Source organism: Catharus ustulatus, chromosome 3 (assembly GCF_009819885.2).
Source record: "Catharus ustulatus isolate bCatUst1 chromosome 3, bCatUst1.pri.v2, whole genome shotgun sequence".
NCBI lineage: Eukaryota > Metazoa > Chordata > Aves > Passeriformes > Turdidae > Catharus > Catharus ustulatus.
The window spans coordinates 104,406,394-104,423,402 of record NC_046223.1 but is presented as its reverse complement, the minus strand read 5'-3'; the positions used below and the strand labels follow the sequence as shown (position 1 = coordinate 104,423,402).

Genomic DNA, 17,009 nt, shown 5'->3' with positions numbered 1-17,009 from the left:
AACAGTTCCTTGTGTAGACTCAGCTGTTACTTCCCTTTTTTATTTTCTCTCTATTACATATGTCACTAAATGGAGAATGATTGTTTGATGGAGGAAGAGTAATTTTACCTCATTTAAAGAAGTGAGTGAAGTTGTTCTATAAGACTGGGGCCATTCAGCTAATTCCGAATTATTTTCCCCAAACTGTTCTAAGATCCAACTCTAGATCTGCAGTGGTTGGGGGATGTTGCTGCCTCCCCACCCCACTCCTTTCTCTCCTGTTTCAGCAGCTCAGATGAGCAGAGCCACGATCTGGAGCAGCCATGTGCATGGTGTAAGGCAGACAGAGGCTCGGGGGTCAGGCAGGGACAGCGACTCTGGAGCAGTCCAAGCAATAGCATCCAATCCTTGTTGGATTGGAGCAGCACAAGGAAGGACATCTGTGTCCACTTTGCACAGCATGCCCAATGCTAGGGACGCCCATAGGGTGGGGAGAGGGTGGTTTTGCCTATGTGTTCAATGTTCTGTTCACTGTAGACAGTCCAGAAAAAATAAACTATACACATCTTCCACTGTCCACATCCTCAGACCTGCAGCCTGCCATCTCTGGACTCGCATCTTCATTCCTTCAATAGTAAATCTCGTGGTAAATATTTTCTCTCTCATACAGCTGAAGTGAGCTTCTGGCTTACCTGTTATTCAGTGGACTGTACTGGAATTCAGATCTTGTCTTTTCACAGGGAAGGAGACTCAGAAAGCCCCAACAACACCCATGCTTTGTCAGCCAGGGCAGGACAGGCTGTTACCTTGTGAGCATGTTGTGAACTGGTACAATTAGACACCAAGTGTGTAATTCCACACTTGTACAGCATCTGTGAATGGAGTTGGATTACTTCCAGCCCTGTGGATAAGAGCTGCTTACTTGCTTACATGTTCTGCCATTAATCCAAGATGCTTTCCCTGCTTGCTTTCGCCCTGCTGCTGCATTACACAGCAAATGGCCTCCCTGTGTCTGCCCCGATACTGGTGAATGACAAGTTTAACAAGATTTATCCTGCCTATGTATTTGTCTAAAGCTGTTGCCTTTAATCCAGCCACTGAGAAGATTATTTTTTACCTGCTGGAAAACACAGGGTCTGCACTTTGTGGGGCTTGCCTGGAACTTGAATGTGCCTGTTTATGAAACTGAAAGAAGTTACTCTCTGAGAGGAGAAAAAGTGTGTAAAACTATTTACTGCTACTTTCTGATTTGTTCCATATCTCTTGCAGCTTGAATGTGAACTCATGGTCCAGCTTTCCAAGTCCACAAAATTACCTTCAGTTCATGAATTAACCATCTTTGTTTTCCTCAGTCCTTTATTCCCACAGGTTTTTAAGGTGATCTATTCAAAATGCGTTAAGTAATCTATTAAGAACTGTTCTTAAATGCATTTTCAGTATTTTATGATAAAAAAACAACTTGAGATGCTGATTCTCAAACTAAAAATGGAGCAGCTTCATTTTGCTACAGCATCACTCAGGCTTATGAAAATGTCAATAACAGAGAGGGTTTGGATTCCATGCAAATCTTTCTCTATCAAAAAATGGCTTTAATTAAACAGCAAGTGTGCTCTTCTCATTTTAAGATGCTGGAGCTCTTTAGCATTTGGCACGTCAATATTGAGCCTGATGCTTCAAGTGTTAAGGTTTATGACCTGTAATGAATATTTCATTTTCTCTCCATATATGGAAACAATAAAAACTCAAATGCAATGAAGATTAACTGTAAGAATGACACTATCAAACTTGAAGAAGAGCATTTATTAATATAACCTGGAAGATGTATCACATGCCTCCTGCCACCATCTAAACCACTTCAGATACTTTACAGAGCTTTAGTAAAATCAAAAGGTTTACACTTAATCTTTCAACCAACATAGAAAGATTTATACATTTTACTGGAGCAGTAAAAAAAATCTCATTTTTGACTCACTCTCAGTAATGTGGATACATGAAATTAATGCCCACAGACGCATATCCTCCCAGCCCTTCCTACTAAAATTTAGAGCACAAAGCAGCTGTTTTCTGATGGTGAAGCAGATGTTTTCTGATGATGGAGCCCTGTTCCAGTTGCTGCATGCTCACTGGCAGAAATATCTGCTTTTGCAGATCCTTTTGCTCCACAGCAGTTACACAATTTAGAATATTATGAAGAAAACCTGCCTCAAATGTAGTCAGTGCAGTCTTCCCATAGTTTTCAAGGGTGTTTGGATCAAGGGTGCCTTGGTTTTCACAGCCAATTAACAGAATACTATAAAAATTCTTTTGAAATGTTGTATCTTTCAATTTTGGGGAATGTAACGAGAAATGAAAGCAAGCTATATGATTACTAATGTAACTTTTGGTTGTGAAGGCAAAACTAAAACCAAAATCCTCTGTTAAGAGTTGTCAAGACTATCTTTTCCCCCTTTTTACTCTAAGTACTACACATTGATTAGAATTTCTGAAGTAAAAGTTTGAGTCTGTGTTCTTCAACATACATAGCACTGACAGGCCAAAAACTCATGAACCACAGAGCAGTATCACCAAAACCTGACAGCCATGAGAGAACAGTCTGCTGAGATGCATCAAGGTGCACATGTCACTGTCAGTATGGATGGTGTTTGGGAATCCTGGATACTGGGATATCGTTGCAGGAACTTCTGCCTGAACAGCATTCTTAACTGTTGGTCACAGTTTCATTATTCCCATATTTCTAGTCCCTGCTGTTCCCAAAACAGTATGTTCAGTGAATGAGAGCTCAGGTTGAAAAAGAATTCACAGTTGAGTTTTTGCTCTTATCTGATAAAAACTGGGTATACTGAGGAAAGTGACTATGGGTATCCTGTATCAGCTGTATAAATTGTACTATTTAAGTGTTGCATGTAAGTGCTACAATCCCAACTGGATTTGTGACTTAGTAAAAGACATTTAGAACCTTACTCTGGATTGGGCCTTGACTCAGATTTTCTTCATTCTAAAATATAGACAGTTAATGTTGAACTAATTGAGCTGCTTGCAAGAAGACAAACAGCTGTTGTGGTTTTTCAGTCTTGCAGCAGAAGGATGAGTCAGTGTGTTGGTGCAAAATTGATCATGTATAATTGAAGAAAATTGCTTATATGTAACCAGAAAGAACTGAAGTGATATCAGAATATATATACATCTAATTATGAAATACCTTGTAGTAAAAAAAATCCAGAGAAAATGTGATACCAGTGAAACTTGTCTGAAATGACCAATAAAAGTATGCTGCTTAAATTAAGTATCTTATCAGAATTATTTCTAAGAGAAAGTAAGCATGAATGTACTATACTTTAAGTCTGTAAATACTGTAAATACTATAAGTATGCTAAAGGGTAAATATTAAAGAAAGAGAGCTTCCTCAATCTTTAAGGAACTATTAAATTTTTTAGGCTTAATAATATTTTTTCATGGCAATGGTATGTGTGCTGATGAGTGTCTTCTAAACAGTCTTTTTAGTCTTCCTGTAGTGCAGGATTGTGGCTGTGACCCAAATATTGAGAATGAGCATGGTTATGAAACGGATGAGAACTAAAAGGGAAAAAAAAATTGTAAGCATAAATCAAAAAAATCAACTGCTATTACAACACTTGTAAACTTTTGCTGGCATACAGACAGACTGGTTCATGTTCTGAAACTGTTTTCAGCCAATTAGTTTCAATTACCGTGTTCAGGAACCCACACATTCTGAGCAGGAATCCAAGAGAAAACAGCATTTAGCACTGGATCACTTTCAGAAATAGCTCAGAATAATACACTACAGTACCTTTAGTTCTTTTGTAACCAGGAGAATAGTACAAGCATGAGAAGCCTCATATAAATTTATATTTACACCAAAAGTTAAATTCAGAGTCACATCTCAGAAGTTCTTTATAGTTGCATATGTTATTTATAATAAAGGAACTACTCTCTACTGCCTTCGCTTAAGTTTAGACTTCACAAAGACAGGAAATACTTGTATCTGTCTGATTTTAATGACAGAAAATCTTGACAACTGTCAAAAAAGCTGTTTTTCAGTACCTGGGTTAACTCAGCTTTAAAAACCATAACAGCATAGTACCTCCACCTGTGAGAAGGTATTTAAAGTAGAGGTATGTCTGACGTCCATTTGGTAGCTGGAATATTCACACAAACATGCACAAAACTTTTTTTCAGAACTATGTGATATCTGACTGTTTCATAGGTGTGGATGTGTTCAGTGTTGAAACTTAATTGGAAACATTTTCCATTAGAGCAGCACAGCATCAATGTTTGCTGCTGGCCCTTCCATGTTCCAAAGTGGATGATGCTGTATTTTAAACAGCAGCTTCACCCAGTGCCTCCTTTGGTTTCCTCCCTCCCCTCAGTGAACCTCCCCCTCCCCGTGGTGTAGATTTGTAACTGTGGGTGATGTGGACCCAGTACCAGACCCTGACTAAATCCCTGCATGAGCATTTTGCCAAATCTTTGGTGACCCAGTTAACTGCACAGCCCCACGAACTCCTTACTTTGGCAAAGAAAAAGCGAAGCATGAGGGTGGAAATGTGGGCCAGAAATGTGACTTCTTTTTCCAGTGAAAGACCCACTTGAAATGCTTGCAAAGCTACAGCTTTATTGGGCTGCAGAGGCTGCTTAAAAATTACGAAGTCCATTCAAGTGACGTTTCTGATGAAATAGTTTTGAACGAGAACAAGGAACCACCAGATGAAGTACAAAGGAATAGTTACTGTTCTTACATCCACCAAGTTTTGATTTTGAACAATTTACTGAAAAATCTATGACACTCCCTAGCTTTTGCAGTTTTGCTTAAAAATTTGCTGCAAATTCTATATTTTAAGTCAGTTTTTTTGAGTTTCTTACCAGCCTACCATTTCATGTTCAGCCTTGCCATAAACTTTCTGAATGTTGGACCTAAAACTGTTCACATACTAAGCTGAACTTTAGTTTTCTAGAAGAATTTTTTTATTCATAAAGTTGTCAATAAGAAAGTGAAATACTTATTACTTGAAGATTTCATTTAATTACTACAGTTTTTTCTAAGCTGTATTTTCCTATATTTATTTATTTATTTAAATAGTAAATATTTTAATATTTTATTATGCTCTTTTCATAATTAATTTTGTTGAGCTTTTGCCTTTTGAAAAAAACCAAAACTTTTGGATCAATTGCATGACATGATAAGTGTAAGCAGTTTTCTGGCTTTTTTTTGTTTCTTGATGTCTTTGCCTGATTTGTAATCCTGTGTAACTTCTGCCCTCACCATGCTAACCTATCAAGTTCATGGTTTGTTCTTGTGAGACCTTTTACAAAACAACTAAAAACTACCGTGGCAGCTATTCTCTTGGAAAGGCAGAGAATTCCATACTTCACTCACCTGCGAGATCATTCGTAGTCATTACAGTTGTAATAATTCTTGCTGCAAATTGAATGAATTCTGATTAGTGGAGTACATAGGACACATTTATACTTTTAAAAATTTATGAGATGTTTATTTTTCAACAGAAGATAATCCTGCATAAAAATGTATACTGCACACTTTTAGTGCGTCCACTCTTCACTATTTTGGCTTCAGAGATCAAGGTTTCAAAGCTGACTGACAATGTATTAAGGGTCTTTTTAGCGAGAAAATCACAGATATAATTAGAATTTTTGTATCTATCACGCTAGATTAGATATAGTCAGTTTACTGCTTTTCTTTCTGTTCAGCCCCTCCTTCAGTAGCTGACAGTGAGCTACACCCACAGCTGAGTTGGCATGACTTAACCATTGGGAATGTTCACATGTGTGTCTTCAGGCTTTGCAAATACAAGGAACTCAGCCTCCCTTCTCACAAGGAACCTAAATGTTAATTATTTCAGACTTGCAGCAGAGTAAAAGCATTTACGAAGTTTACTGTCATTGTTCATCAAACACAACACAATTTCTAATTGCTGGCTTTTTTTAATGTAGAAATAGATCCAGCATCACTGGATGATAAGTTTTATAGTGAGAATATTTTAAACAAAGTTTGTGAAGATGAGAAAGGCATTCCTGACAAACAGCTATAGAACTGTTCATGCAGACCACTGGGTAATTGCCACAGGAAGTCAACAAATGACTGTTGATAAATTCTGTCAAGAAATGTCATTGCATGTAACCATAGAGTTAAAAGTATTTAGCATTAAATGTGTTTTTATTTGTGGACAGCTTTTCAAAATCAGCATTGTCTGATTGTATACCTGAAATTTTAGCACCTTTTCATGCTGGATCACTAGTAACTTTATTAAATTGTAGAACATAGAAAGATTTTCCTCATAAAGATAGCCTTTCAGTTATTTCAATTCAGGTTCCCTTGGCCATATTCACACTTTAAGGCATTGGTTTTTAGCACTAGTGTCAAAAATAAAACCTGTTTTCTAGAGACTCTGTCATATCTGAGTCCCAGGCATCGGCACTGACGGAAACTAAGGCAAGATCTTTACCTACTATGATGGAGTAAAGACTTATGAAAAGAGGAATCAGGAGAAGTCAGTACTTCACACCAAGTTGTCTGTAGCTTACTTGCACAGGTGTATGCACCCATGCCCCAGGTCAGGGCACTCGCTTGTCCAGAATCTTTGGTCTGCCAGAGATGACGCAGCTGAACCAATTTACTGGCTGCACTGATGAACGTGCAGAGATTCTGAAAAGCAAGTGAAAAAGAGAGAACCTCTGCCATGGTATCATCTGAATAGGAGTAGCTTTTTCATTTAGAATTTTTTAAAAAATAACACTTTTCCAGTATTTGGCAACCCAAACACTTCGATTTCTTAGTAAGGAACAGTGAAGCAAAAACTGGAAGTTGTCAGAAACAAGGGACTTATTTCTGAGGTACTGCCCAGCAAGAAGCTCAAAGAGCACGGTTACTACTGTTGTTGGCAAATGCTTGAAAGAGGCAAATAAAATAAGAAGCAAAGAAACCAAAAAACCCTTCTCAACCTCCTCCATAAAACTGTTTATAAAAGTCAGCTAAAATGAGACTGACCTAGTCTAAACAGCAAGGTTGATTCAGACCATCTGTTACCATTATGTCTGGCAAACCAAACCATAAAGGAATGAAAAAACTGACAAGAATGTGCAGAAAATTAGTCCAATTGGAGGGGGAAAATAGTAACAGGAATGCACTATTCCCTCAGTCCCCCTTTTAAAGGGGATTTTGCAAAGGCAACAGGTAGAGAGGACTCTACTGAGGCCTTTGTGCCATGCATGGATTTCCGCTTCAAGTAAGGATCAGCGTAGGGCTTGGAAACTTTTCTCCCCATTTGTATCATCTTTTGCATTACCAGATCCAGTTCATCTCAATTACATTATTACTTTTCTCTCCTGCTAAGACCATCTTTAACCTCTGTAGGAATTAACAAATCATATTTTTCTTGCAAAATTGTATGACTAAAGGGGAAAAAATAAATACATCACAATCCCTGTTTCAAACACTTTATTGCTCTATTCTTTTCCTCTTGCATTCAAGGTTTATTGGTTGGGATTATGACATTAGGACTAAAGTGGCAGCAGAATTTCAACATTTTAAGTATTTGCTAGTTTCAATTAAGGCACCACCAAGTAACAACTTGTCTCAGAATATGCCTTTTTTTCTCCCATAGAGTCTCTATTTTCAGTGCCATTTTCCAGCTACTCACAGAAGAAAGAGCCTGTATCTGAAAACTGGTTGGTTATTCTGAAAGCTAACCTAAATGACAAATTCTTCCAAGGACATATATAGAGGAGAGAGTCCACTAATAAAAGCTTCCATTAAAAAAATAATTTCATACAAAGATCTAATTTCAGATAATCATGTAGCACTTACCATGGCCACATCTATTATCCACTTCTGCAGTGTTAGCACGTACCAGACCCCCCCAAATCTTTTATTATGTTAAGTTTCATAGTACTGAAAATTATAGGATACAGCGTTCTCAAAGCTGCCTGAGGAATAAGATTTTTTTAAACATCTGGAAATAATCTTATTGAAACTTTTTAACAGACTACACAATCCAGATAAAACATATTAAGAACTGGTTGAAACACTAAGTGTTCCTATTTTTCACACTGTCTTTGGTCAACTAGTGTCTGGAGTTTCTCAAAACCTGCTCCAAAGCACAAGATTTGAAGTTTAAACTCAAGTCCTATTTAGAAAAAAAAACAAACATTGCTGTTGTTATTGTAATAAGTACAACCTGCATGGGTAGGAATAAAAAAAAAAAAATTAAAAATCTGTCATTTCTACTCTGCATCCTTGTCAAAAAGATGTTAATTGATAATTAAATTTACTCTTTATCAGTTGGGGGCCTTCAAACATATAAAACTTACTTTCTGTAGAGGTTTTACTGTGATCCCAGAAATCAGCATGTGAATATGGAGTACATGCTGAAAGGTGCCTGAGAATGATTTGCAATAGTAGCTCACAAGAAATAATAATGTAGCTGCTATCCAAACAAGCCACATAAAGCAAACCTCGTGGATTTCAAAGGATACACGACTGTATAGAACAAAGCTCGTTTCGTTTTTCCACTGAAATACATAATACAGTACAGGAGAATGGCATCTGCAAGAAACAAAAGATGGCTCGTCACAGAAAGGACTGAAGGGGCCAAACACAATCCTAGACACTTTTACTGGGCACAAGGTCTGTGGAAACTCCTTTCTTACAGCTTTTGTCTCTTAAATATGATTGATGACCAAAACACTGCAAGCTCCAAAACTGAGCTTTTCTTAGAGTCTGAAGTATATAGTATGTTTCTATAATTAGGTCTTTCTCCTTCACCTGACCATCTCTTTCAATGACATTTAAAAGAATTCAGATTAATCTGAGATGTTAATTCATTCCCTCTTCCCCCCAGCTCCAGCACTGCTGCACTGGAGCACTGTACCTACATGCAGAGACTTGGAGCGCTGACTGACCCCCATTTCATTTCCAAAACATGGCTTCCAAAAATTACCTTGTGCAATGATGATGGGATACTCCAGGTATGTCTCCAGGGGATAATCATAATAGATCTGGTACTTCAGAAACACAAGTAAGCTGAACAGAGAGATACAAAACAACATGACTGCACACAGGGACACAAAAATGCTTCACAACTTTTATACTGTTTTGGTGGTGCCAAAAGCTCCAGATAGATGTAGGCCTTGTTGTCAAACTGATCAAACAAACACATGCACACAGAGCAAGCCTGATCATTCTGTGATCTGTTTCTACCCTCACTGCCCACACTTCTCATTGAGGTCTTTATGTCACAGTCTGTAAGGCATAATTTTATTAATTAGAACTGGTGAGAAAGAAATAAAGGCTTCCAGACCTGGGAGATACCTTCTCTCTGCGAGTGCAAGAGCCTTGGCACCTCTAGAATAACTCTGATTTCTTTATTTATGTCTGTAGTTCAACTTACACATTAAGCTAGTTTTATAGGGGTAGAAAATGTCTTCCAAGCTGTCTAGACAATACTGTTATGAGATTACTCAGTGTAGCTCTACTGGTCAGACTAAGAATCTGTTTCTAAGTGCATCAAACAATGGCAATTTTCCTCCTGCCATTCCACAAAACAGTACTTAAAAGGAACTGAACTTCTACAGTGTTTTCTGTACTTCCAACTCTCCTGCAAATCCATGAGGTTAGAAAGAAAATTCAAAGCTGTACAGAAAACAGAACGCTCAGGCCAGCTTTATGTAATAAAAAAAAAATCATGGCTTCTGTTGTAGAAATATGGCAGAAGGAACAGACTGCCTTGTAAGAAACTGCCTTTTACAGTATTCAGAATTTAAATATATTAATTTCCTAGAAGTGCTATTTGATATAGAGTCAAATCAGACTCCTAGCCACTAGCACCACATTTCTGTGTCACTCCTCTGCCTGGACACAGCAGATTTCACAGAACCAGCCCAGCTTGTACTGGCAGTAACACAGTTCCCTGCAACTGGATCCAAAGTCTTTAAAGGTATAAGGATAAATAGTCTACTAAATATTCAAACAGTCACAGTAAATGTTTCAAAGAACACCAGAATCTGTAGTTGTGTGGGTGCCGTGGTTCTCACACAGGTGCTGAGGAGACACTTCCAGCTTCTCCACGCTCATCTCAAACATTACTTACGAAGCCTTTTTTTTTTAATTCACACCAACACACACGAACGATTAAAGTGCTGTCACCACTTTTTGGCTGAGGCTGTGGGGTCAGTAATCTCTGCTGCAACTCCAAATCGCTTCATGTACTGCGAGGTGTGTTAAGGATAAACAGCAGCAACACGGCTTCAGTGCTGCAGGGACGCGGGCGGGAGCGGCCGCAGCGCACCCTGAGGGACCGTGCACAGCTCCACTGAGGGGTCTGCAAACCGGAGCTGCGGCCCTGCCTGGAGACACGGCACGGGCACCTTCAGAAACACCTCGCCGTTTTGGGGAGGGGATTTTCCTGAATAAACCCCCTTTCCCAGCTTGGTGTTAGCAGCCATCCGGAGGGGTGCCCTGCCCACCTCCACCCCTCGGCCCGGACAGCGCAGGGCTCTTCCAGGTGTTTTCTCTCACTTGAACCCACATCTGACGTGCACGCACCGAGTTTATTTATTTGTCGTTTCATACAATCCTCTTTAAGCAAGATTTAATAAGCCTAGCCCATGTAAGCTCATTACCGGCTCACAAGTCTTTGGAGTTTGACACGGCTTGTAATTTTCTTAAGGAATTATTTAAGTCTTACTGATTCGAGTGAGGGAAGCCTGTCTGACGAGTACAGCTAGCTGCTCCACAGGGCACACGGGCCACTGAACAGCCTGCACACAGGCTTACACCCTCTGCAGCTGCTGTACACACGACATGCGGGGTCCGGCATGTTCGGGGCAAGTTAAAAAAGCTTAGTTTCCCTTTAAATGACCACGCGGAATGACTAAAACAGGAACTTCCGTCCCGAAAGGCTCTGTGGGCTCAGCTGGCGGGGCTGTCCAGAGCCCCGAGCGGGGCGATGTGACAGGAGGGAGCGGGGTGTGCCCGGCCCCCCAGGCCGCCCCTCAGCGCACCCTCACGCCTGACCCGAGCCGCGGAGGAAGGAATTAATCCCTGTCTACCGCAGCAGCCCAGGGCCCCGCACCCCCGGCCCAGCCGAGGGGACCCGCGGCTCCAGCCGCTGCTCCCGCCGCCGTCCCCGTGTGCCTTACCCGGCCAGCTCCAGGAGGAGGCTGGTCGCGCTGAGTCCCCAAGCCGAGCCGGCCCTCAGCACCGCCACCAGCTGCGGCAGCTTGATCACGGCACACACGGCCCAGGTTGTCAAGTGCACCAGGTCCAGCAGCCCCGGCGCCATCCCTCTGCGGCGGCCCGGGACGGGGAGCCCGCGGAGCGGCGGGCGGGGTGTGGTGGGACGGTGGCGCCGGCGCGGCCCTCACGGAGCGCCCGGGGCGCCCGCACTGCCCGGGGCACGGGGAGGGGAGAGCCGGGCCCGGCGGGAGGGACAGGGCCACGGCCACCCGCGGCCAAGGTGGCGGACACCGCGGTGACCGGGGGACACCCGAGCCGCTGCTTCTGACTGCCGCGGTGACCGGGCCGAGAGCCGCTCCGCTCCCGGTTCACAGCGTTGGTCCTGGCATGACTGTCACCATACACACCATCCCCAGAGCAGGGATGGTGTGATGCTGTGCCGGCCACGGGCCCTGTGCCCCCTCAGTATTGCAGGTCAGCTCCGGCTTTGGACCTGTAGGCTGGAGCTCAGTTTTCTCCCCCAAAGTGGAGTTCCGACAGCTCTGGCGCTCGTGGTTTTCAGTCACTCTGGATTGCCGTGGAACTAAATTCCTGCAGCAAGGGATCGCACGAGTTTGATAGCACCATTTTATTTCTTCAAGAAAAATGTGCAGCAAAATTAAAAGATGCTAAATGCTGGGCTTGTCAGATGATTCTGAAATTGGCTGGAATAAACTTTCTAACACAATTTGGAGTATTAGAAAGTAGCCATTCTTTACTTGTGCAGGACACAGTGGATCTTTATTCTGTGTCTGGAGTGAGGCTTTACTATAGAGTTTTTATTCATTACAATATACATATTCATTAAAACGTTTTTCTTATTTAATATACAAATATAATTTTCCTAAAACTAATTTGCATGTGTCCACCTCTTACTGGAAGTTTATGGTTCTGGAGGTTTATTAAGAGAGGTCTCTGGTGTTTGTATTCACTGAATGCTTCGATAGTAAAGGTGACTTCTCATTGAAGTTTTTCTTTGTGTATGCACTGTTGGTTCTTGCTTTATAAAATTTGCTAAAAACCCACCGTAGGCCTCCTTATCTGTTTCTCCACAGGTTGCAACTGTGTTTATCATCCTGTGTGCATACCTTTCCATTATTTTATCTTTTTTTGCCAGTTAGTCTTTCAGCGACTTCAGGGGAGCTGAAAATTTTTATTCTTTAAGTTATTTCTCACAGGGTATTGGAGATAGAGTAGCTTCTCCAGAACATACATCTACCCACCATACACAGTTATATACAAAGATAGTAAAGCTTTTGTACTTCTCAGCTTGTCAGAACTAAGTAAAGGAATACACATTTGTACTGATTACACGTGGACAGAATCTTGGCTCTCTTATGCCTGCATATGGCCAGGACTGCTCAAATCCACACCATTAATTGGAAGTTTTACCTAGAAAATAATTGCTTTAACATGAGGGGTTATTCTCAGGCATAGTATTTCTTCTTTTTAATATTAATGGAAGTTGTATTTCACAATGATCAATAGTTCTTAAGATGGCTTAAAACATGCTGAATTAATTCCATATACCCTTGGTGGTGTTTTAAAACAATATTACTAATTCTTAATTTTTAAATCATGTTGCCCTTTGGTAATTTAGTGATAAAAGGAAGCAGGTATGTAGAAGTACATAAAATCTCAAAACTCAGAAGTAAATAGCTCCCAATACAGTATGTAGAAACTGGATTTCTCTTAATACAATTCAAAATAATCAAGCTTTTCAAAGACAAACAGAAAGAAGAAAAGAAAATTTGGGTTTACCTTAAATAATAACTGGTCCAAGATTTTCTTGATAAACTGAGTTGTTGACTTTGTGGGAACATTATGTAATTGAAAAAAGTTAAATAGTCATACAAGATGAAGTTATTTAAAGTTAGGTCTGAGATGTAGGTGTGTCTGTCATTTCAGATAATATGAGAATAACAGAAATATCTAAGGTAGAAGTTGCATATATGCACTACTGTGTGGATGCTGATCCAAAAGACCTATAAAATTGTCAGCATTGTGTACTTCCTTGTACCTTTCTAGAGTAATCAAGAAGCTGAACTAACTTCAAACTATTAAGCAGGTCCATGAGCCCATTTTATTCAACTGTTTTTATACATAAGAAGACATTAAGTATTTAGCTTTAGTCAGTGTTTTACCTTTTTACAAATACATCCTGCATTGCATTGCAAGCAGCCAGATAAACAGGATGATTTACCATCCGTGCCCTGCCCTGTCTGTGAAATGGTCCCGCTCTGCATCTGTTCTCTGCCCACGTGAGCAGCAGCTTAGGAAGGAACAGATGTCACAGTGCTGGGCAGCCCCATCCAAGGTCATGAAAAAAATTAATCTGTTAGCAGGATGAGAAATTCTTCCTAGTCTGTTTAAAATTTTTAGTTCTACATCAAGTTCTACCTAACCCAAAAGCCTAAAAAAGCTAGGTTCTGGGAGGAGCAGAAGAGAAGGAAAACACATTAACTAGTGTCCCTTTTAGAAAACCTACATTGAGCTTGTAGCCCAGAGAGGAGGTTGAGCTGCAGCTTTTGGATCTGGAACTGGTGTTGTTTTAGATCCATACTTGTATCTGACTTACCCTAAGAGGAAGCTCCAGCAAGAATTGAGAGTGTGAGTACATAAGGGATGCAGCCCTTGCTAAGGTCCTGATGAATGATGCCTCCCGCACTCTTACTGAATGTCTTAAGATTCTCCCAGAGTGTGCAAATGGATCTGCCAGCGCTGAGGAGCAGCTACAGTTACAATGGTGTTTATTTCAGCAAAGATCATCATCTCACCAGGTCTGAAACACTGCCAGGTGTGGATTTCACTCTGGCCTTTGTAGGGTTTTTATGGTAACACAGTTCTAGCAATGTGTCAGCATTCCGTTAAGTTTTGTGGTGGAGAGTTTATGTAAACATTGTGTTTTCAGTCCATTTGGCTTTTAAAGAGACATTCCTGTGTAACTGCTAAATAAGCATTGTGATAGCTGCAGGTGGTTCTAGCCTACATCTTTGGTTTGTTTCTCATTCTCAGCAGCACCTGCAGTTGAATAAAGAGTTACTGCATGAATAAATTTGTTAATTCACTGATCGTATAAAATATGCCCAGTGAAGATACTTGGTTATTAGTAACTGGGCAAAGTGAGCCCACAGTTTTAAGTAATCAGGTCATAGAATGAACCCAAATGTCATCATTTTCGTAGTTACTGTGCCAGTATATTCCGGCATTACTTCTTAATGCAATTTATCAATCACTATATGCCAGCTGAGGCTTTCCTCTGGGTTCAGAGACAGTTAATAGAAATTTGCAGTGGTTTTGGTCCATCAGCCTGGCGTAAAGGCCTTGTGCTGAGTGAGGCTGTAACCCCAGATGCCTCAAAATTCCATTTTTAAGTGCTGGTGTTTTGTAGATACATAGGTTCACACAGCTTCTCAGAAAGGCTTTGGGAAAGTCACAATCTGAAATCATCCTGTGGGATCTATGCCCTGTGATAGAATAAGGCTGTGGGCAGGCCTGTGCCAGCATCTCTTCAGCCTTCAGCAGAATTCCTGAGTTACTTGGAGACCCATTTGTGTTTCAAGGAACTCATTGATGCAAACGTGAAGTTTTCTGAAGAAGGAAAACATACCTGACGTGGATTCAGAGTAGCAAGTAGAGGTTTTAAGAGAGGCATTCATATTCAGGAAAGCTTTAGTGGTTTGTATCCGTACAGGATTTAGGAAATGTAACTTGAGGCCCTGACAGATTATTTTTAGTTTCAAAAACCAAGAAACCAAAAAATACCCCATTTTAGAAGACTCTTGTCTGATTTAAGAAGAACTTTAGTTCAGAAATTTATTTCTTTATCGAAGCTGAGCAATGTGAATGTGTATGCACATAATACGTACAAACAGATGATGCCCTGACTGGCAGTATTGCCCATCTAATGTTCATACATAATCATCCTCGTCCTTCCCAGTTCTAGGAACCTTACTGTTTATGCAGTAATTGTCATAGCATAATGAGACCTTCTTTGTAGGATAACCTGTTTAGTTATTTTGTTTATTTTTGAGTAATCTAATGGTCAAGAAACTGTTTTAAATACAGTTTCTAAGAAACAACTGGATTTATAGTCATAAACAAAACTTATTAAACAAAACTTTACATTTAAGGTGCCATCTGAGAACTATATACAAAGATTGCTCTAAAAGCAAAAGAAATGCAGATTTATATGAATTTATGTATGTTATGTGGTTTTTTAAAATATACATTTCGCACTTCTAAAATTTAAATGGAACTCAAAATGAGAACACAAAATCTGGATGCACTGGAAACACCTGCTCACATTATTAATATTGTAACTATTCTCAAAAATCTAGAAGAGAAAGCAGTATATAACTAAAGGAAGAACTAAATCAATATAGTTACCCACTTGTGCTCTTTAACTAAAGAAAATGAATTCTCTAACCATGGATAATCCCTTGTTTGAGATCTTGCAACAAAAGGGAAAAAGGCTTATAAAACTGAAGCACAAGTGATACACCATAAGAATGCTTTACAAGTAACTTACCACACAGTTTAATATGTACACAATCTCTTTGATAAATGGAATTTCCACTGATTATTTACAGATTTCACTACCATTATAATCCCATCCAATCTTTCTAAGACACTTTGCTTATATAAATAAGGACTAGTTGGCAAAGTTAATTATTGTGAAAGAAAAATTACTGCTAAACTTGTGATGAAATTGAAGTCTAGAGATTTTCTGCTTGCTGCCTTCTACTTGCAGGTGCTGAGGCAGTTTTGATTAGGACCCTGGATATTCCCAAAAGGTCTTTTCTGGAGGTTACTGTAGATGTTGTTGTTTGCTGTTCCAAACTAACATTGGAAATGTAATGTTGGAGAGCTAATTGCAGCAGCATAAAATAATTCATGTGTAATTATTAGGGAAAGTATAATAATTTAACAAAATCAGAAGTCCAGTTCTACACAGTGTTCCCATATCACACAAATTGTCTGGTCTATTCCACATAGGAAACTTTGGTTCTCAAGACATTGCCCCTTAATCATTAAAATGTCAAAATGCTTAAGAGTTGCTATTGATTTCAATGGGAAATAGGATTGAATTGGAGTCTGTGGTGAACAGGGCTGGTCCTATCCGGTTGTTGCTCATTAGTATTTTAGAGTAATTTTGATTAACTTGAACTCAGACTCAGAAAGTGAAGATATTAGCTTAATTGCACATCAAAAGAGGCAGCACAGTTGTGGGTTGATGTGATCTTGCAACAAGGCACAGAGCTACATTTTCCAAGGTTGGACTCTGACAATTAAGCCAAAAACTATTGCATACTTTGGCTCCTTTTCAGGTATTCTTACAGACTCTCCAGTTGTGATCTGTTGGCCTGAAGTGACCCGTGCAAGGGAGCATACAGCAGAGGGGAGTGCGGGGCTTTTCCTGTGCTGTACACACATCACCACTGCACTGCCCTTCAGGAACTGCTGGCACCTCAGTGGCTGCTTTATCTGATTAAGGACACAGGACTATACCATTTTACTAAAGACTTCCTCAGATTTTTTTGAAGAAAATTGGTTGTTGCCATTCACTGACATGACATAAAACATTCTTTGAGTAGTGTCCCTGCATGGCTGCCAGGAGAGAACTAAACAAGCCTCTCGGATGTGTGACATCTAGACTTCGTGAAAAGTATCTTATATGAGTAGTTAGAAGAATTAGAAATATATTTCAATTAAAAAACATTAATTCATATTTTAGAGGTGAAATCTATTTAAACCTGGTATAATTAAAATAGGATTT

General features: G+C 40.0%; 1 protein-coding gene across 2 annotated transcripts; it reads right to left on the bottom strand.

Annotated features, from left to right (window-relative positions):
• On the bottom strand, nt 1-11,337 carry SLC66A3 (solute carrier family 66 member 3). 2 transcript variants are annotated; one of them, XM_033056232.1, is made up of 7 exons: nt 11,155-11,337; nt 8,955-9,037; nt 8,491-8,560; nt 7,823-7,880; nt 6,541-6,661; nt 5,375-5,416; nt 1-3,552 (listed from the first exon to the last, which is right to left on the bottom strand). In XM_033056232.1, the coding sequence occupies exons 1-7, from the start codon at nt 11,295-11,297 to the stop codon at nt 3,464-3,466; spliced, it is 606 nt and encodes a 201-aa protein (XP_032912123.1). In that variant the 5' UTR covers nt 11,298-11,337; the 3' UTR covers nt 1-3,463. The 2 variants fall into 2 exon arrangements, with proteins under 2 accessions (XP_032912123.1, XP_032912124.1); XM_033056233.1 differs by having other exon boundaries at nt 3,466-3,552; nt 6,462-6,661.
• Nucleotides 11,338-17,009: the final 5,672 nt, after the last annotated feature.